The sequence below is a fragment of the Rhamphochromis sp. 'chilingali' genome (genome assembly GCF_963969265.1).
Source record: "Rhamphochromis sp. 'chilingali' genome assembly, chromosome: 12".
Lineage (NCBI taxonomy): Eukaryota > Metazoa > Chordata > Actinopteri > Cichliformes > Cichlidae > Rhamphochromis > Rhamphochromis sp. 'chilingali'.
The window spans coordinates 36,651,369-36,673,239 of NC_137939.1; the positions used below are offsets into that span (position 1 = coordinate 36,651,369).

The following is a 21,871-nucleotide window of genomic DNA, read 5'->3' on the forward strand; positions in this document are numbered from 1 at the left end:
CATAATGAGTGAAACCAGCCCACTGAATAAACAATGGGCTGGGAGGTGTTGAGGTTTAAATTTATTATCTTAAATGTTTATATGCTGATTATATTGCTTCATATGAGAAAGGCCTAACTCTGAGTACACTCTGTGCCAAAAAAGTGCTGACAGGAAACTGCATGCTTTTGCAGAAGCGTGCTTTTACAGCTAGGAAGTGAAACCAGCTAGACTGTTTGAATTTTCTAAATTATATTCTATATTGTGTCACTTACACAAACCTGTGTGTGTGGCTTTACTAAATTATTTTCAGTATATTACACAAAGTGAGAATGAAATTAGGAAAACAGGTGAGACTGATTGCTGCTCAGGATATCTATTTATTCATGTTTATTGTGATAGGAAATCATATTGATCAATACCCTCCAGCAGTGATGTCATCGAGGCTTGACATCCTGCTGGAAGTGACATCAGCAGTGAGGCTGTGACATCATCATGTCAGACGTGTCAGGACACGAAGGAGCAGTTATGGACCTCTGACACAAACAAACCCTCTCTGTGAGTTACATCCCACATCGTTGACAAAATCTCGTCCTGTAAAGAATCAAAACAAAGAAATAAAATCAGAGGTCTGTGCTGTAAATGTTTTCTTCTTCTCTAATGTAAAAAGAACAAACACAGTTCTTATAAAGACCTAAGATCACATGACTTCAGTCAATATAAAAACCAAACACATTTCATCAACAGGCCCACTTTCAGTTTGTACCTCCATGGTTTATCTCCATACAATCTTCTCCTCCTCCAGAGTTGTTTGGTTGTCCATTACCCCAGTTTGTGAAGTCAAACTGGGAACCATCACTCCACTTCCACACAGTTTCCTGGAAGAATAAAGTTCAGTTTGTTCTGATGTACTTTGATGCATCTATGCTGAGAGTGCAGACATGAGACCTCTTACACCACTCGAACACAACGAAGGTTCATTTTGTTTGTGCAGGTAAAAAATGAAAAGAAAAGTCAAGTCAACAGCAACATCTGTCTCCAGGAACAAAGTCCTGATTAATCAGTCTGTCACATGTTGACCTTTGAATCAAACTGATGAATATGAAGAGAAACATATGAAATATCAGAAACAGCTGCAGCTCATCCTCTTTATCTGTGAAACACTTACAGTCTCTCTGTCGTTGCCTCCAACCCAAGCTGTTGGATACGACCCTGCTGCTGTGCGAGTGAGCTCTCTGATGAAGGTGTACTCAGCTGTGCTGTGGAATGAGGCCAGATTTCCACCGAGTGTCTGACAGGAACTCTGAGGAGGAAGATGAGGTGCACAGAAGATGAAAAGTGTGAGAATGCATTTAAAATCAAAGATAAAGTGAGTTTGATGAAGGCAGCAAAGAGAGAGCTGATGAATAGAAGAGACACGAGGAGGGAATGTTTGCTCTGAATTCTGAACATCACTGCATGAACATTACTGCACTGCATGTATCAGCATGAAGCTGTTAGTGCAGGGCTGTGACGCCGCAGCAATAATCAGCTAAGAACAGAAGTCCTGTGTATTTACTCATGCACTTCCAACTGTGTGTGAATATGAATATAAAGCAAGTCTTCTTTCACTGAATGATTCTCACAGCAGGAAGCTTTTTATATGTCCCACATATAACATGTACACATACAGCTGCTGTTATTTCTGATGTACCTCAGCATCAGTCCAGTTCTTCTGACTGCTATCAAAGATGAAACAGCGACCTCCAAACCAAGTCCAACCAGCAGGGCAGGAAGGAGCTGCAAAATAATTGTAAAGGTAGAAGGTCGATAATCAGATTAATAATTCCTCAAAAGACAAAGAAAATACCTAGCCGTGTTCCACTACTGAGTCTATTTGAATTTAAGCTGATGAGGTTCATTTGACATTATTCCTTCTGCGATACCTGGTTACAGACTCAGCACTCTATGCCTTCATAGCCACCTTGGATGACTTCCACTACATCACTTTGAATGCTATACTTCCAACTTTCACACAGTATGTCGTCTGTTTTACCAGCTGAGAGAGAACTTGTTATGAGGCAACAGGCAGATACGTTACGAGCCCCACAGGACACTGAGTGTATCAGTGATTACATAACCATCTGCTCAGACTCCATTATCTCAGCTCGGACTATACATTGTTATTCGGATAACAAGCCGTGGGTGAAAGAACATCACAGCTCTCCTCAACGATAAAAAGAGGGCCACAGAGAGGAGGTGGAAAGGGTTTTGTTTTTATTGAAGGGCACGATCAGAGAGGCTATGGACAGTTGCAGGAGAAAGCTGGAGTGGGAACTCCAGCAGAACAACATGAGAAAGCTCTGGAGTGGCATGAAGATATGTCTTTGTAGGTTCTCAGTCACCCAGGTCACGGTAGTCTAAGGAGCTTGAAAAGTCCTGAAAAGCGTCACTGGACTCACGCCATTCAAAAGCAGAGCTGAGGGCCAACAGGTTGAATTGTTTCTTCTACAGATTTGACACTGCAGCTAACGCTCACCCCCCGACTGACTTAACTGTAGTCAGCCTACAGTCCAAAGCCACACCACTCTCTCTCCCTCTTTCTCCTCATTGCACCTGAGCATACTGTGAAAGTCCTGACACTCCTGCTCCACCTGTAACTTTTACCTAGGACCAGGTTCAGAGACAAATGAACGACTCCACTAAAAAAGCCTGAAAGACCAGACAGGGTGAGTCCCGGTGTCCTCGAGGCCTGTGCACCAGTGCTGTGGAAGACGTCATCCCTCTTTCCTGTACCAAACACGCTCAGTCGTGTCTACGCCCACCTGGACCAACCGGTGAGCACTGGGAGGGTCGTGTTTTTTGACTATCCAGTGCATTCAACACCATCAGGCCGACCCTCCTGGGTGATAAACTGATAGTGATGCAGGTAGATGCCTCTGCGGTGTCCTGGATTGTTGATTACCTGACAGGAAGACCACAATATGTGCGTCTTCAACACTTTGTGTCTGACAATGTGATCAGGAACACAGAGGCAACACAAGGGACCATGCTCTCCCCTCTTCACTTTCTACGCCACAGACTTCAGCCACTGCACAGAGACCTCCATCTTCAGAAGGTTGCTGATGACTCTGCAGCGGTTGGATGCATCAGTGAGAGTGATGAGATGGAGTACCAGGCTGTGGTCGACTCCTCTGTCACATGGTGCGAGCAGAATCATCTGCAGCTCAGTGTGACAAAAGCCCTGATTGTGGACTTTAGGAGGACCAGGAAAGCTGCGACCTGTGTTTCAACCAGGGGGTCAACGTGGACACGGTGAAGGACTATAAATACCTCAGAGTACACATTAAATAAACTAGACTGGGTACTCTACAGTAAGGCCAGAGATATCTGTATTTTCTGCGTCTTTTAGCGTGTTTTGGACAGTGCTCAGGATTTTCTATCAGGCTGTTGTGGCCAGTCCTGTCCTCTATGCTCTTGCATGCTGGGACAACAGGTTGAGGTTCACAGATGCTAACAGACTAAATAAACTGATCTGCAAGGCCAGTAATGTTGTGGGGATGGAGCCGGACTCCCTTAAGGTGGTGTCTGAGACGTGGATGTTGTCCAAGAGAAGGACGATGTTGGACGACACCTCCCACCCACTCCACGACATGCTGGCCAGTTAAAGAGCCAGCACGGAAGCCCACACGCAGAATAGGTGAGAACAATACCAGGAACTCAGGGAAACCGACTGGATGATGAGGATGATTAGAAACCGGTAAGAACACAGCTGAACTAACTAATGAGAAACTGGGAAGTAGAAATGAACAAAGTACACACAGACAAAAGGCTAACACAATAAAACAGGAAACCAACATGAAAACTAAACACTGACAGAAGACCAAACTGAAAACGCTGGGTCAGCGGCCCAGGAACCCTGACAGTGGCGCTGTAACATAGTAACTGGATGGCTCTGTTTTTTAATCAGCTTATAACAACACATTATAAATAAACTGTGACAACATTCCTCATAACACACCTGGTTATGAGGAATCCATAATCCAGTTATTTGAGCAGAACTTATTGAGATACGCCTGCACCAATCCATCGATGTGCGTCATTAAATGTAGAACATCCTGATGGTGTTACTTTACAGGGCGCACACAGCTGAAAACGTTAAACTGTGACTGTCACCAGTTAACATGGGCGTGTTTCTTAAATCAGCAGCAGGTGTTCAACAGCTGACGGAGTGAACATGTCACGTCCCCGTGTCTACCCAGCCGGCCCCGCAAGGCTACATGTGTATTGTTTCTCTCTCACTCTCTCCTCACCGCTCTGCCTGGGCGGAGCTCACTGTGGGCTCCCACCCTCCCACACACCTGTTCGCAATTAAGCTGCCATTATCTTCCCACCATTTAAGGCCGGGACGCTGTGCTTCTGGTCGCTGGACGGTTGTGCGAGACACGTTAGTGATTCTCTCAGCTCCGTGAATTTGTGCTTGTTTTTCAGACTGTGAGTAATTTTCCTCTCCTGTGTGACAGTTGTGTGACTTCCCCACTATATGAACGTGTGAGTTTCCCCTTGGACCCACGGATCCCCAGATTGTCCCCTGTCACCAGGCACGTGCAGAGGGGGGGCGGGAGGGGCTTGAGCACCCCCCCTTTCCTGATGGGTGCCCAAAGTGCCCTTGTGTTTGTAATGTTTGTGTGCGTGCGGAGTCCTGTCTGTGCCCCTCAACAATAATGTTTAACTATTAATCCCATTTTTACTAAATAAAAGGATCTGGCTTGCATCAGACCTGGGCGGTCCAGAGCTGTAGGAGAAACACAAATTAACTCAGAGAGGCAGACTGATGCAGCAAAACCATGAAGTATGGTGTACAGCGTACACTGTACTCTATAGCACCCAGGAGTATTAGCTTATTACGTACACATTGGTCAGTTGTCTTGTGGCAACTGACGAATTGAAACAAATGAGCATAACAATGCGACAAACATTACCTGTCCTCTTATTAACTGCACAAGTAGTGCTGGTCATAGCTGCTTGCTGACTGGGTAAGGCTGTCATGGGTCTGTAGCTCTGTCACCGATTTAGGGAACATATTTAGTTTTAAACACGGGCAGAGGAGGCAGAGGAGCAGAGACCCGAGGAGGCCGCCGGTCCGAGTGTCAGGTGAACTGAACTTCAGGTAAGAAGTTATGACCTGCAGTCTATCTGGGTCAGATATAAACCAAGTTTAGGTGGAGTTCATTTCAGCTGTGCTGACTTTTTACAGTCAGTTACAATAACTCGTACTAGCTAGCATGACGGAGTTTCTATACAGCTGGGTGGGTGCTATGATGTTACTGATAGTGAACTTTATTTTATTCATAAGGTTAGTTAGTAGAGTTTCCAATCGTCTCGCATTCAGAGGAAATATTACGAAAGTACGAAGTACGAATAAAAGTACCTTTTGTTCGTTCAAATGACTTTGTAAACACTTTTTGAATTCTGTTTTTAAATGTCAGCTGATTTTAATTTTAAATGTCACTTTGATTGGTTTTATTTTTATTTTATCATTATTTTATAATATTTGTATTTATTTGATGATTAAATCACGAGGTGTTCACTCAGGATCTAAAACAAACTGACGAAATCTTCGTGACTGATGATTTTCTGATGATTCTTTTCAGCACAGAAAGGTTCATCTTTTAAAAATAATGAAGAATTTTCATTTTCATTCACTTCAAAAACAAGTCTGAATGTACCGACCCTAAAAGATTATCTTTAGAAGTTTATTATTTGAGTTACTTACTCTGACAAGTGTAAAACACCTCCAGGTACTTATAAATGCCACGACACGGGTCTTCTGAGATATTTGCATCAACAGTACAGCTGTTTTTCCCATTACAGCTGTGAACGCAGGTCAAAGGTGAATCAGCAAAAATTAACTGCGTCATCTGAGAGAAGATGGAGAGCTGAAGAAACAGAGTCAGCATCTGTACCTGTTAGTTACATAGTTCATGCTTCCTGACCAGAAGCAGTTAACATTTTGGAGCTGATAGTCAGGACGTCCATCAGAGCACGTGGTCTTGTCACGGCGACCATAATAAGCCCAGGAGACGACTATAACCTGTCCTTCATCTGAGGAAGAGTTCATAGAGTCAAACTGTAACCATGGTGATATTTTTACTGCAGGAAACGTACAAAGACATAGAAGCTGTGTTCTCACCACACTGAAGGTTTGACTGGAAGTTTTGACATGTTACATTGCGGCCTGAAACAGACACAGATCCCATAGAAACTGTAATCATTCATGTACAGATTGGGTTCATCAGTCATTTCTAATCACAGGTTTAACAGAGTCGTTACGTGGGAAGCAGTCGTAGGTGGTCTCCAGGTATTTGCAGACTCCAGGATCATAAGTAATGTTTGACTTTATGTCACACTCGGTTTTTCCATCACAGCTGCAGGGAGACAGAAACAGCTGGTTTTCAGCTCAAAGATATGAAACAAGTTACTTTCAGGTGATCATTTACTTCCTGTTAGTTTGAGTAAAGCTGTTCAACAGGTTTTAGTTTGTTTCTTCTTTTGAATCAAAGGCTCACTTCTACCATCCCACAGTGCTCACCTGTTCCTCACGTTGTTCACAGCGTCACCGTGAGAGCAGATTACTTCACCTCCACATCTGTACTCAGCTGACCTCACAATGATCATTCCACCCACTGTTATACAGACACAGTATGAGAGAAAAGGAACAACTCAACACAACATGCAATAATCCAGGTTTCAGGCTTCAGTTTCAGACTCAGATGCTGCAGATCCATAAATAATGAGGATTGTACCTCTGTACACCACCACAGTGGATATTACATTAACTCTGATCAAGGAGGAAACTTTAAGTCAGTGTTTTTGTTTCTAATCTACATCAAATGTTTCTGAACTTTTATACACAGTCCAACATCCTCAGAGCTTTTTTTAAAGAATAAATGCACTGTTGGTTTGTTGATCAGGAAAATACAATTTAAACTGAAAATAAGCAGCTGTGCATAAAAAGGCTGTAAACTATAAACAGTTCATCCAATACTTGTTAAGTTTGTTGAATTTAGCCTGAGAGTCTGAATTTGATCTGCAGTGAATTCTTGGACACTATTTTCCATCTTACCACAGCTCAGGCGATGAACACTGAGGCCGTTAGAGGTGACCACTCTCCCTGTGGATATGGGGGTCACAGGAGGAGAAACTTGAGCTCTGATAAAGCCTGAAATAAAAATAAATGTATAATAATGTAATAATGTAAATGTATAATGTAAAATAAATGCTAGGTTTAAGCCCGGGTCATCTTTTCAGAAGCCCGGGGTCTTTTGGAGTGTAATTTGTTTCATAGTTAGAGGCCTGACTGACAACTGTATAAAACAAAAACCACACACAATATTCGAAGCACATAGCGCACAGTCGTAAATTCCCCCTAATTTTGGTATCAATCAATCAATCAATCAATCAATCAATCAAGGCTTTATTCGCCACATGCAGGTTGCCCTGCAGTGAAATTTGAGCAGCTACCAAAGCAAATCATTGGCACTGTACAAATAATGTAAATATGACGGTGTATCACAAAAGATTGATATCAAACTGATCACTTGACCCATTTTGACTCTATCCAGTCCTTTAAATCCAGATTGAAAGCATATCTATTTGATTTGGCTTTCCTGACCAGTTAATACCCTTTTAAATCTTTTAAATTTTTAACTTTTAAATCTTTTATTAAATTTATGCTTTTATTATTAATGTTCCTGCTGTTTTTGTCTTCTTAGTGGATTTTGTACACTGAACAAAAATATAAACGCAACACCTTTGTTACTGCTCCCATTCCCCATGGGATGGACGTAGAGACCTAAAATTCATTCCAGATACACAATATAACCATCCCTCCCAAACAGTGGTCACAAATCAGTCCAAATGTGTGGTAGTGGGCACATCTGCTATATTGAGATAATCCATCCCACCTCACAGGTGTGCCACATCAGGATGCTGATCTGACATCATGAGTAGTGCACAGGTGTACCTCAGACTGCCCACAACAAAAGGCCACCCTGGAATGTGCAGTTTTGTCTCACAGCAAAATGCTTCTCGAAACAATGCCACAGCGAATGAGCGAGTAATCAAAGATAAAGGCGGTCCAATGAAATATCAGAGTGTGTGACCTTTTTTTTGGGTGGAGACTTTTTGTTTAGCCAGGCAGTGCATGTCACAAAAGCAAAGACTATCAATAATTCAGAACACAAACACTGCATCACCGACCCAGGACCCTGACAGAGGCCATGTTTCCATATTGCACATGTACTGTAGTGATGGAAGTGAAATGAATGAAGAAATACATAAAGGCAACACGTGAACAAGAGGAGCTTCATAGAGCTCATCTTAAAAAAGCAAATGTGTTTGCCACAAGATCACATTCAGGTCACAATTGTGATGGGAAAAGCTGTCAGACAGGACAGGCTTTAAAAAAGAAGACGCCTCTTGGATGAAAGTGGAAACTCCAGAAACCTTTTGCATGAAGGTGTAGCTGTGTACAGTGACATGTTATGTTTTTCAGTATTTTTCCTATTTTGTTTTGGCGCTCTCTTGTCCTGTGTCAGTGTGCACAGTTTGGCTTCCCTCGTCCCGTTAGCCTCAATTAGTCCCAGCTGTGTTCCCTCTTGTTTCACATCCTCGCCTTAGCCTAGGTGTATTTAAGTCCTCTGTCGTCCTCTGCTTGTTGTTCTGTTGGCCTCTGTGTTTCCCTGTATTCCATATTTTTGAGTCTCCAGTTCTCTCCTGAGTTTTTGTGTCTTTGAGTGTTTTTGCCACAGCAATAAAGCTGCCTCTTTCAGTTCATCCTTTTGTATCTGCGCCCTGTAATTTGGATCCTCACTCTACCTGCTGCACAGCCGGACCTGAAAAGTTCTTCACGCAGTCAGAGTTGAAGTAACACTTCTGTCTAAATACTGTGAGTGTGAGCCCCCCCACCAGGTTGCAATCCAAAGCCTCCATCCCTGATTTCCTCACATGTCAACAAGGAGCCCCACAACATCCAGAACCCCCCCCCACCCGCCCAGCAGCCACCAGACAGGGTTCATTTCATTTTCACTGGGAACAGAAATAAGATTTTAAAAAGGTGTGTGTGAAGGATAGAGTATAGATTTTAGATCACACAAATACAATATTTAGTAGTTACAGACAGAAGAAGAAGAGGTGAGCTCTAATAATGAGAAAGTTCACAGAAAGGCTCTTTGTGACCAGAATATAAGAAGCAGTAAAACAGCATTTACCTGAAGTGATGAGTGAACAGGTTGCTGCCAGCACTGAAAGAGACAGAAAGAAAGCTCAGTGTCAGACTGTGTGTTTGATATCAAGTTGAATTCACCTCAAAACATGAAACAGAAATGAAAAGCAAACAGGAGAAAGCTGCTGCTTTCATTCACACCTGGATTCTTTGGAAACTCTTTCTAAACAGCAGATTTCAATGACACATTTATTCTCTTCATCTTTGTCAATAAACTTATTTGTGTTGACAGTTTGACTTCAACTCTTCAAAGTAAATGATCAGCCATGAATTGCTCTCAGGACTCTGTGAAGCCTAACTGTCCTGCTGAGGTGATGCAAACATGTATTTAGGATGTTAGATGAACTGATCCAATAAAGCAGAAAGAAAAGCATGTCACAGTACAGCACAGTGGAAAGCTAGAAAAGGATTAGACTGAACATGTGCAGCTGATTTCATGTATAAATAAAGGATGATCAGTGTGTTGTACTCACACAGTGTGCTGCTGAGTCCGGAGCAGAGCATCATGTTAGGAGATCTGGATTACAGTGAAGAGCTGATGGAGGATCAAACACAGAGCTGCTGGATTCACTCTGTTTGAATAAAACTTGTAATGTATATGCAAAGTGCAAAAAACCCAAAATGCAGATTATCTTCTATCTCAGATGTAAATGAATAAGGAAATAAAACTACTTTACATTAAAAGTTATGTAAGCCTGGATCAGCTGACCCAGTGACAGCTGGGAGAGGCTCACATCTCATATTTGTTGATTGGTTAAATCAGTTTAGCAACTGGTAAGAATTATTTTTTTCTTAAAACACGATACAAATTATTGCAACTTTTTTTTGTAATGATTCAGATGTCGTGAAGAGCTGTTCCAAAGTTTAGGAGCTACAGTTTGAAAATGTGATCACGTCTGGATTTAAATGAAGAGCACAGAACAGTTCAAAGAGCCTGATCAGCTCAGAGAGAAAGTGACACTCCCCTGTTCATTAACAGCGTCCTAAAGAGGGAACAAAGAGGACGGAGACCAAGTGGACGACACAGACACACATGCAGCAACAGCTGTGGGTGTTCAACACACCAGTGTTTACAGTGGTTTAAATGGGGTGGTACAGCAGGTGGATGTTTTAGCTGCTTGATGTTTGTAGTGATAAAACGATTATTAAAAAAGAAAAACAGGGTGCAGCATGAGTGCAGCAGGAACACATTTGTATAGAAAATTTTCACATTTGCATGGATTATCTCCACACGTCTCTCTGGTCAAAGCACGCAAAGGAGAAAGATTTGAGAAAGTGGGTGAAAATGTGTTCTGAAGCCAGTTCACGAGGAAAACAGAGTTTCAAAAACACTCACAGTATTTAGACAGAAGTGTTACTTCAACTCTGACTGCGTGAAGAACTTTTCAGGTCCGGCTGTGCAGCAGGTAGAGTGAGGATCCAAATTACAGGGCGCAGATACAAAAGGATGAACTGAAAGAGGCAGCTTTATTGCTGTGGCAAAAACACTCAAAGACACAAAAACTCAGGAGAGAACTGGAGACTCAAAAATATGGAATACAGGGAAACACAGAGGCCAACAGAACAACAAGCAGAGGACGACAGAGGACTTAAATACACCTAGGCTAAGGCGAGGATGTGAAACAAGAGGGAACACAGCTGGGACTAATTGAGGCTAACGGGACGAGGGAAGCCAAACTGTGCACACTGACACAGGACAAGAGAGCGCCAAAACAAAATAGGAAAAATACTGAAAAACATAACATGTCACTGTACACAGCTACACCTTCATGCAAAAGGTTTCTGGAGTTTCCACTTTCATCCAAGAGGCGTCTTCTTTTTTAAAGCCTGTCCTGTCTGACAGCTTTTCCCATCACAATTGTGACCTGAATGTGATCTTGTGGCAAACACATTTGCTTTTTTAAGATGAGCTCTATGAAGCTCCTCTTGTTCACGTGTTGCCTTTATGTATTTCTTCATTCATTTCACTTCCATCACTACAGTACATGTGCAATATGGAAACATGGCCTCTGTCAGGGTCCTGGGTCGGTGATGCAGTGTTTGTGTTCTGAATTATTGATAGTCTTTGCTTTTGTGACATGCACTGCCTGGCTAAACAAAAAGTCTCCACCCAAAAAAAAGGTCACACACTCTGATATTTCATTGGACCGCCTTTATCTTTGATTACTCGCTCATTCGCTGTGGCATTGTTTCGAGAAGCTTCTGCAGTGTCACAAGATTTATCTCCATCCAGTGTTGCATTAACCTTTTACCAACAACCTGAGTCTGCTGCACAAAGCCTTCTCCAGCACAGCCAAAGATTCTCAATGGGGTTTAGGTTTGGACTCAGTGGTGGCTAATCCATGTGTGACAATGATGTCTCATGCTGGAAGAACAACTCTTTCACAATTTGAGCTCGATGAATCCTAGCATTATCGTCTTGGAATATACTCATGCCATCAGGGAAGAAAAAATCCATTGATGGGATAACCTGGTCATTCAGTATAGTCAGGTAGTCAGCTGACCTCATTCTTGGAGCACATACTATTGCTGAACCTCGACCTGACCAACTGCAGCAGTCCTAGAGCACTGCCCCCACAGGCTTGTACAGTAGGCACCAAGCATGGTGGGTGCATCACTTCACCTGCCTCTCTTCTTACCCTGATGTGCCATCATTCTGGAAGAGAGTAAATCTGGACTCAGACCACATGACCTTCTTCCAGTGCTCCAGAATCCAATCTTTATGCTCCCTCGCAAATTACATTTTTTTCTGGCCACATTCCTACCTCTAAGATGCTCTGTCCCCACTGTCCACTAGCTGTTTTCTCTGCTTGATGCATGACAATGGTTTGACCCTTTTTACACACACTATCATCTTTTCCACGACCACGAGATGTGTCTTTCAACAAGGTTGTTCAAGAAATGAGAAGCAACTCATTGCATCATTTGGGCAACTTGTTGCCAACTGAAAGATAATCACCATTCAGTATTTGTCCAATAGGAGGCTCATACCTAATTGATTAGTTACATCCAGTTGGCGAAGCAGTGTAGTTAAAAAGGTTTGAAGTTAAATCCTGCTAAATGGGACAATGGCATCACCTACTATTGCAAATGTCACCCTGCATTGACTATGAAGGGCGCAGAATTGTGAGTAATCTTCAGAGTGATGAAGGATTCCCACAGAGGTAACGAATGTAAATGTTGTGGAAAGAAATCATGTTGCTAGTCCATAACATTAATAGAAATTGACTTGGTTATTTTTGGTTAAATATCATTTGCTGTGGGTTACTTCTGTCATCCTTATGTTGGGTTAGATGTTCGTTCCATGTGAGACTTCGTTACCAGGAAAGAGACTAGCGAACTATGCCGTCTTTTCACACAGGGCTCACACTGGTTGTTCACCAAAATTAACCATTCTACTTTGTTGGTCTTTGTCATGAATGCAGGTATGTGACTGTGCACTGCTGTTAGAGTTTGATACACAGCCCTCCTCTTTGCATTTTTATAATACGTTATTGTTCCATGTGTCCTCTCAGGTTCCCTGTTTTTGTGTTCCTTTGCGGTACTCTCTGTAGTTGCCTCCCAGTTTAGACTGTCGAGGTACGGCTGTGCAGCACGCAGGATGTTGGACCCAAACGCAAAACACTCGATGGAGCAGTAAACTTGGTGTTGGCACAAGACATTGAGGAAGATAACAGTGGAGGAATTATATCCTTAAAATTATTCATAGCACTTTCAGAAAGACATTTACTGTGATGTACCTTGAAGTTCTTAAAATATTCACTCAGAGGGCTTATGAGGCGATGAGAGGAGCAAGGGAGTGGCTGGAAATGGCTCAGGTTTCAGATGAGGTGAGGTTGTGACCTTTAAGTGGGGAAGCAGGGGGCGAGAAGGTCCACAGCTCTGTGAATCCATAGAGGAGGGAGCCATCAAAGGATGAGCAGGCAGGTGAATTGTTGAGGTGAGTATCCCAGTGGATAGGAAACCACTTCTTGAGACTAGAGGATGGAAGCACACTCGGAAACACAAGGAGAAATGCTCTTACTAGCACTCATAAACTATAAATCTAAGGAACACAAACTAGGCCTGGTTTCTGCTTTGAGAGATAGATCATCTGGCAGAGACTGGATGGTCCATATACAGTGAGTGGAAAGGGCTATGGGGCGATTGCCACCCAGCTTGGTGAAAAAAGAACAACTGTTGGAGCAATTTTCAGGAAATGGAAGAGGCTAATGATGACTGTCAATGTCCCTCGGACTGGGGCCAGGCGTGGGGTTTCAATGATGCCAAGAATGGTGAAGAATCAGCCCAGAACTACACGGGAGGAGCTGGTCAATGCCATGAAGAGAGCTGGGACCATCGTTTCCAAGGCTACTATCAGTAATACACTAAGACGTCATGGTTTAAAATCTTGCATCGCATGGAAGGTTCCCCTGCTTAAGTCAGCCCATGTCCAGGCCCATGTGAAGTTTGCCAGGGACCATCTGGATGGTCCAGAGGAGTCATGGGAGAAGGTCCTGTGGTTAGATGAGACAAAAGTAGAACATTTTGGTCTTAACTCCATTCGCCATGTTTGGAGGAAGAAGCATGATGAGTATCATCCCAATAATACCATACCTACAGTGAAGCATGGGGCTGGAAGCATCAAGCTCTGGGGGTGTTTTTCTGCACAGGGGACAGGACGACTGCACTGTATTAAGGAGAGGATGAATGGGGCCATGTATTGTGACATATTGGGTAAAAACCTCCTTCCCTCAGTCAGAGCATTAAAGATGGGTCGTGGCTGGGTCTTCCAACATGACAATGACCCAAAGCACACAGCCAGCAAAACCAAGGAGTGGCTCCGTAAGAAGCATATCAAGGTTCAGGAGTAGCCTAGCCAGTCTCCAGACCTAAATCAAATAGAAAATCTTTGGAGGGAGCTGAAACTCCATGTTGCTCAGCGACAGCCCCGAAATCTGACAGATCTAGAGAAGATCTTTATGGATGAGTGGGCCAAAATCCCTCCTGCAGTGTGTGCAAACCTGGTGAAGAACTACAGGAACCGTTTGACCTCGGTAATTGTTAACAAAGGCTTCTGTACTAAATATTATTATTTTTTGACTCAAGTGATCAAATACTTATTTGACACAGTAATTCACAAATAAATTGTTCAAAAATCATACAATGTGATTTCTGGATTTTTCTTTTTAGATTCTGTCTCTCACAGTGGAAATCTAACCTATGCTGAAAACTGTAGACCCCTCCATGATTTCTAAGTAAGAGAACGCGCAAAATCACAGGGTGATCAAATACTTATTGACCTCACTGTATACTGCTGCTGATGAGACAGAGCTGATCCAGCCAGGGAGTGGAAGGGCCCCAATCTCATTATCAGGCACTCAGATTTTACACATTTTTTTATTGAAAGGTCAAATTCAAAGGTCAAGCCTCTAGGAAGTAGATCTAAATACAAGCACAAGAGACTCCAGACCACCAAATTAAAACAGGAAGTAACAGATGACAAATACACTGCATGCATATTCGACTGAGTTTAAAATAAAGAAGACTGAGTGAACAGAATACAAACAAAAGGATCTCAGAAACTCAGAAGTAAAGGAATGTAATAAAAAACAAGGAAATTGTATCAGTAAGGAGATAACAAGACCTATGGACACTAAGAAAAACAGGAAGCTAAATGCAAACACCACAGAATACAGAATCATAAGACAATCAAGAAAATAAAACTAGAACGAACAATGAATGCACTTGAAACAATTCAGGGTTCAGTATCTTGTCCAAGGTTACTTTGGCATGCAGGCTGGAGCGGCCAGGGATTGGACAACCAAATGCTCCAATTACTAGATCTCCTGCGCCACAACCCCAGCAAGAATCACAAAAACAAAACAATTTTTTTTTTAAAAACTAGGTCGAATGTATGGTAATCGACAGGGTGCGGCAGGAGGCCAGCAAGGAACACATTTGTTTGGATTTGCATGGAAAATGTCCATGTGAGAGAGAGCACGAAAAGGAGACAGTATTTTGGAGAATGAGTTAAAATGTGTAATTGAGTTGGTTACTGGGGAAAGCATCATTATTGCTTCAAAAATCTTTAGTATTATTGAGAAAGCGGTTTGCATCAACTGTGACTGTGTGAAGAAATGTTGAACTAGTCCATGAAAAACACAACATACCATTGAACATACCAGCTACAGCAACATGCAAAAGTTAAACATGTGACTGAGAATGGTTACAATCCAAGTCTAATGGTGTGATAAAGTGTTTGTCCCTTTGCTGATTTCTTGTATGTTTGTCATACTTAAATGTTTCAGATCATCAAAGAAATTTAAATATCAGACAAAGATACAAGTAAACAGAAAATGCAGTTTCTAAATGAAAGTGTTGGGGTCACTTTTTCATACCACTGTAAGTAGGTTCAGAAAAAGTGACCTTTCTGCAGACAAACTCCTCAGCTCCAAGTGTAGAAACCATCCAAAATATTCCAGTACCAGCAACTAAAATAGGTTAATGAGCTTCTGTGCCAAGGCCGAGTGGCCGGTGATACTCGGAGTTACTCGCCAAGGGGGCAAGGACTCTTTGTGGTCACACGGCAAGTGGGAGATGTTGACTAGGACAAGGGAGGAACCACACAAACAAAGCATGGAGAAAGGCTGAAACCACTTCTCTGGTGAGCATGGTGAAAGAAAGAGATGAGTTGGGTCCGGAGGTGCCAAATTCCACAATTCCCACCTCCCTCCATTTTGATAACCATCTCACACAGGCCCAGAAAGCGGATGTTGCTGCATTGCAACAACGTTTTGCAGATGTGCACCAATTTAACACACTTCTGTTCGGCGTGTTCAGAGCCCCGGTCACTTTTCAGCGTGTCATGGACTGGGTGCTGCAGCCGCACGCTGCATATACTGCTGCCTACCTGGATGATGTTATCATCTACAGTGACACGTGGGTGGAGCATGTACAAGAGGCGGCAGTGGTCCTGGGGTCCCTGTAGATCAGGTGTTCAAGGCTCGCCCCAGAGGAGAGGGAGAGGTGTTTCCACGCTTGGGAATATCTCTATTGCGGCTGTGCTGGGCAATTTCGTAGCAGCCTTAAGATCCCGCCTGCTGGGAATCTCGGAAATACTGGTGGGTGGTTCATCTTTTCCTAAGCCCTGATTTTTGCTCTCTGTAAGATTCTATCACCAACAAACCTCACATCTCCTACGTGCTTTTGTGGACATTTCTCTGACACCTCTTTAGCTTCCCATACCCACCACCACTCTGAACAACAAGGTTTTTGCAATGATCATCCACAACACTGAACCTGTACGGTTAATCCCCTCTAATTTTCGCTCTTTTGGCTCTTAACAGAGGTGGTTGCATCTTTTTCCCTCTCTTATCTTTCCTGTTTGGCTCTTTGTCTTTGTCTAGTCTCGTCTGATACTCTCTCAGTCTTTTTCTGTAAAAACTAAGGAATTATGGATTTGATCAACTGGTCTCTTAATGAAATTGACACCTTCTTATCGATGAGAAGCCTGGGCTCGAGGAAGCCCAATCATCCTGCAGAGACGTTTGCTGCTGGACATGCAACAGCTGGCAAAGTGGAGTGTCGTGTGCCTGGCAACGTTCTCAACAGAGGACATTTGAAAGACATCCAACTATTCGGAACCATGATAGGTTCCATCAGGTTTTGCCTGATCAGAATTGGCTCAAACCTGGCTTATCGAAGAATAAAGAAGCTGCTCAAAATCCCACAAGGGCTGGCCGACACTGCAATGGGCAAGGCCATGAGTACTCAGACTTTGCTTATTGAACATAACATGGATAAGATCTTGGAGAAGCTCACGACTCTGCAACAGGGAATCGATAGATCTGGGGACCAGTGATGGACATTAGATCAGCTGGAAAATTGGATGAGCTTTGTTCGCACTAAACCAAACCCAAACAACCATTATCTTCATGCGGCTGCCCGGGGCCAGCCAGGAGATGGCTGTGTTCAGCGCCGGAAAGATGGCTGCAGGATCGTATGGGGCTGTTGTGTACCTCAGCTAACTCCATACCCGATACCACCCCTGTTGCAAGTCACATGTTGTTTTCTATGGTGTAAGACATGAAGATCCATGTGCTTTTCTGTGCTGAGGTGTTTTTTTCTGTTCTCAAACTGCTCTCCTGTAGGAGCACAGTGTGGGATCCTCTCCCCTTGTGTATTACTTTCAGTGTTTTCTTACCTTCCTACCTGTTTCCGACCTGTCTTCCCAATGTGAGGTTTGTGCAATGTAAGTATGGTCAGAAGGGGGTCAAATTTTCACTGCAGGTAACATGTATATGTAACATTGCATGTGACAAATAAAGGTTTGATTGATTGATTGATTGATTGATTGATTGATTGATTGATTGATTGATTGATTGATTGATTGATTGACAACCGACCACTGGGAAACTAAAACTTTCTCCACACCTACGTCCCCAGATACTGGGACAGTAGCAACAATAAGGCAGTGAACTGGAGTTTATTCTGCCATGCCCACTGTCTCAAGTTTACTTTTCCTTCAGGTCCCCGGAAGTGTCACCCCCTGCTCTACTGACCTTTTTCTCCAGGCCAAGAAATACCTAGCAACAATATAGCCCTATCTTTACCACCACATTCCCCCTATGACTGTACCATTGGTCTCCTTCCTGGCGCCATGCTCTCCACTCATACAAGCTTTGTATGAGTAGAGGGAGGGAGGCGATGGAGAAATGTATCAAGGAGTCATTGGCGGCAGGAACCATTTGCCACTCTACCTCCCCAGTAGGGACAGAATTTTTGACAGGCAATGGAAGTCTCGTACTGCTGACCTCCGACTATAAAAAATTCCAGGGGTATCCCACCTTTGAGACTGCAGCACAAAGGCCTTGCTGTCCAGGCCTTTGTTTGAGGGCTCCAACCAAAAAGACTGCAGGAACACATTCACCTATATGTACCAAAAAATTTAACAACAGCCCTAATTGAAGCAGTACGAGCTGAACATGTGCTTGGCTCAGAGGAATATACCTTCAGCACAAGTCATTGAGTGCACCAGGCAGACTGTGAGGGGAGCAACAACAAAGAAATGACCCACCAAATCTCCAGTATGCCCCCTCGATGGCTACAATGGGGGACTTGAAGAGCTCCCTGGCAAGCTAGAGGTGAATGCTACCAGTGTGGTTAGCTGGGCCACATCGCATGCTACTGTCCAGCACCGAGTGCATAAACCCCAGCACCACAGTCAAAGTAAGGTTGGGTGGCATAAAGTAGGAACTGCCACCCACAACAAACCCTCCCAACCTCACTAAGCCACAATTGCAGGTTGGTTGGGTTGGCGTCTAGAAGCCGGATCCAGACTGTCCCTGGTTTGCACTAGTACCCTTCCCGGTATTGATGGCCCAAGTCCACAGGATTTGAAGCCCACAGATCTCCGTATCACAGCAGTCACTGGTGAACGGGCCAGAGTGGTAGGAAAAAGATCTCTCCAGATAACTGTTTCTACCTGCACTGTTGACCACAAGTTCTGTTTAGCCAACATACAAGACCCCTGCATCATTGGTCCAAACATGCTGACCAAATAGGAGGCCACAGTGGATGTACCCAGAGCTACTCTATATTTGGGCACTAAGGCTGTGGAACTTCACACCACGGAAGAAGTGTGGCAGCTTGTTCCCACCTCTAAAGCCAGTATTGGAGAGCCTGAAGTATAACCATGTTGTAAGCACAGGAGGGGTTTCCACTGACCCCTCAAAGGTGGTCGCATTGAGGAACTGGCCCATTCCTCGCAACGTTGCAGAGCTGCGGAGCTTCCTTGGCCAGGCATTGTATTACAGGCGGCTCATCAAGGACTCTGCTACCATTGCAAGCTCCCTGCACCAGCTCACACAGAAAGGCTGTGCATTCCATCTCACCGAGGACTGTGCCACACCCTTTAAAAGGCTTCAATCTGCACTGATTTAGGTCCCTGTGCTGGCCTATCCAGACCTGCAGTGCCCATTTATTGTGGACATGGATTCCAACAACACGGGTCTGGGAGGCAGTGAGAATGATGAGCAGGCCATCTCCTACTACAGCCATTCTCTCAGCAGAGCAGACAGTAACTACTGCATCACCCGTCGAGAGTTGCTAGGTCTCCGCCACTTCTGACCATATTTCTATGGGAAGAAATTACTTCTGCCCACTGACCACGCCTCTCTCACCTCGCTCTTGAATTTTAAGAAACCAGAGGGTCAGCTGGCTGGGTCACTGGAGATGCTGCAAGTCTGGTTGGCTCCATCTTAATGAGGTTTGTACCCGACCAGAGTGTTGCTACCACAGCTGAGCGTCTGGTCAATGAGATGTTCTGCCACTTTGTTATACCCAAGGAACTACACAGCAATTAAGATTGAAATTTTGAGGATGCAGTGAGTGATGGGCTGGTGGAGCACTTTACCCACACACTGGCCACCCAGCTTGCCATGCTTCCTGACCAGAAGCAGTTAACATTTTCGAGCTGAGAATTAGGATTTCCATCAGGGCACGTTGTGTTGTCACGGCGACCATAATTAGGCCAGGATTTGGCTAAAACCTGTCCTTTACCTGAGGAAGAGTTCATAGAGTCAAACTGTAACCTTGACCTCCCGCCAGCAGCAAAAGTGGGACAGGCACCTCCCCCTTGTAATAATGGCCTACTGCATGTCAGTCCAAGAGTCTACTAAGCGTACTCCTGCAGCCCTAATGTTTGGACATGAGCTTCGTACTCCAGTGGACTTGGCAACTGGGCCTCTCCTTGAGTGGGAGTTGTGCAGTGAACCCAGATTGGACTACCTTCACAATCTCCATGAACGGTCACGTGAGGTACAAGAGCTGACCAGACATGGCCCCCTTGAGGTAGGATCATGGGAGAAACAAGTTTATAATATTTGCTGCAGGGGGGAGGTCTTGCACCTGGGCAGCAAATGTAGGTTTAAAGCCCAGAGAGGAAGAAAGGCCTTTTTCCTAAACTGATGAGCCAGTGGGTTGTCATGATTGTCTTGGACCTTTCCAGCCCTTGATGCCATGTGATGGTGGGTCAGGGCCCCAGTTCCAACCCCAGACTCAAAACCCAACTAAGTGAGGGTTGTGTGGTGTGTTGGGAGTGGCTAAATGTAATCTCCCATCAGGCTTCTGGTAAACTGTGCTTTATGTTAAGTTTAAGAAAATTGTGTTTAGCTGTATCTGTTATTGTTGTGTAACTCTTTTAGTCTAGTCTTAGTGTTACATCATGAGCAAAGTTATGTGGAGGGTTTTATATCCTTTTGGAAACATAGTGTTAGGGTGTCTTCTAAAATGTGAAGAAATGAGGTTCCCCTTGTGCCTCAGTGGGGTAAGAGGATAATCTAAAGAGCCATATAATTGTGAGGCCCAATCTATATAATTCCTCAGCTAGCCACAATATGATTTAATTTGGTAATTTAACTTGTTTGCTACTGTGCTTACTGTCTTGGACCAACTGTGACCACGTCGTTTCTTCTGGGATTAATAAAGTCTTCTGATTCTATTTCAGAGTAGGATCCAATTCGATCTTCCCTTCAATCTTGACTATACCAAACTTCCACTGAAATGTAAGAATATCAATTTGTGACCTTTTCCCTTCTGTTTTATTTTGTTAGTCTTTGTTTTATCAATTTCTGTATTGCATCTAAGTTTTTTGTTTTAGCTTTGTCTCCACATTATAATTTTATCTGTTCTTTTGACTTTCCGTTTGAATTTTACTTCTAAGTGCTTTTTCAAAGGACTTTGTAAACTTTAAATGTACTTTTATTGCAGACAGTAATGATAACCACCAGGGGTCGGCATTTTAAAAGGTCTATTCACATGTGTTCATCTCTTAACTTCAGATGGTTGTTCAAGAACTGTTACACTGATTTACTGCACCATCTTGTGGTATAAAGCGGTAGCTTGGACTTATCTAATCTTCAGTTGGTAAACACAACGTAAAGATGTTCTGGACATAAACTCACAGCTGTGAATTCTCCACATTCTGTCGATGTTCAGGAAACATCAGTGAATAAAACACAGACATAAGTGAAAACAATCAACAGTGATGCTCCGTGCAGGAAAAAGAGGTTGAACTCTAAGCTTTAATAACTTTATTTATTAATTTTTATGTACAATTTTCATTTTTATTATCTGACATGATAACCTGATGTAAAAAATGATGCTGATATATTTTCAAGATCTTTTTCATAAATGTGATTTCAATCTTTTAGGATCTGGAAACAAAATGATGATGATCAATCTTTTCACACAGAAAATGTAATCTTTTAAAAATTATGAAAGATTATCATTTTTATTCACTTCAAAAATATCTGAATGTACAGACCCAAAAAGATACTACTACTACTACTAGCTACTTACCCTGACAAGTGTAAAGGGTAAAAGGGAATAAAATGCCTTTTGTCATTATATAATCTGCGGTATAATCATTGCTTTAACAATGTAACAGAAAGCTTTAAGATGGCCTTAAAATGTTTACGGTTATCATATTAACCTTTTATTCCAGATGATTCATTGTTATCTTTCATTCATTTATGTCTTTTCATTAAGCTTTGAAGTAGTGGCATTCATTTACAGCATTTATTCCATCTATTATATATATATAGTTTTAGTAAACTGCTAACACATTTGAGGGTGGCCTCTGTT

The 21,871-nt window shown here is 43.1% G+C and overlaps 1 protein-coding gene across 1 annotated transcript; it reads right to left on the minus strand.

Moving 5' to 3' along the window:
* Positions 1-358: 358 nt before the first annotated feature.
* On the minus strand, positions 359-9,788 carry LOC308407192 (L-rhamnose-binding lectin SML-like). The gene is made up of 12 exons (XM_080898714.1): positions 9,718-9,788; positions 9,231-9,263; positions 7,085-7,180; positions 6,551-6,644; positions 6,292-6,386; positions 6,152-6,196; positions 5,925-6,063; positions 5,735-5,832; positions 1,673-1,758; positions 1,148-1,282; positions 746-857; positions 359-573 (listed from the first exon to the last, which is right to left on the minus strand). Exons 1-12 carry the CDS (start codon positions 9,749-9,751, stop codon positions 506-508), a joined length of 1,035 nt encoding a protein of 344 aa, XP_080754840.1. The 5' UTR covers positions 9,752-9,788; the 3' UTR covers positions 359-505.
* Positions 9,789-21,871: the final 12,083 nt, after the last annotated feature.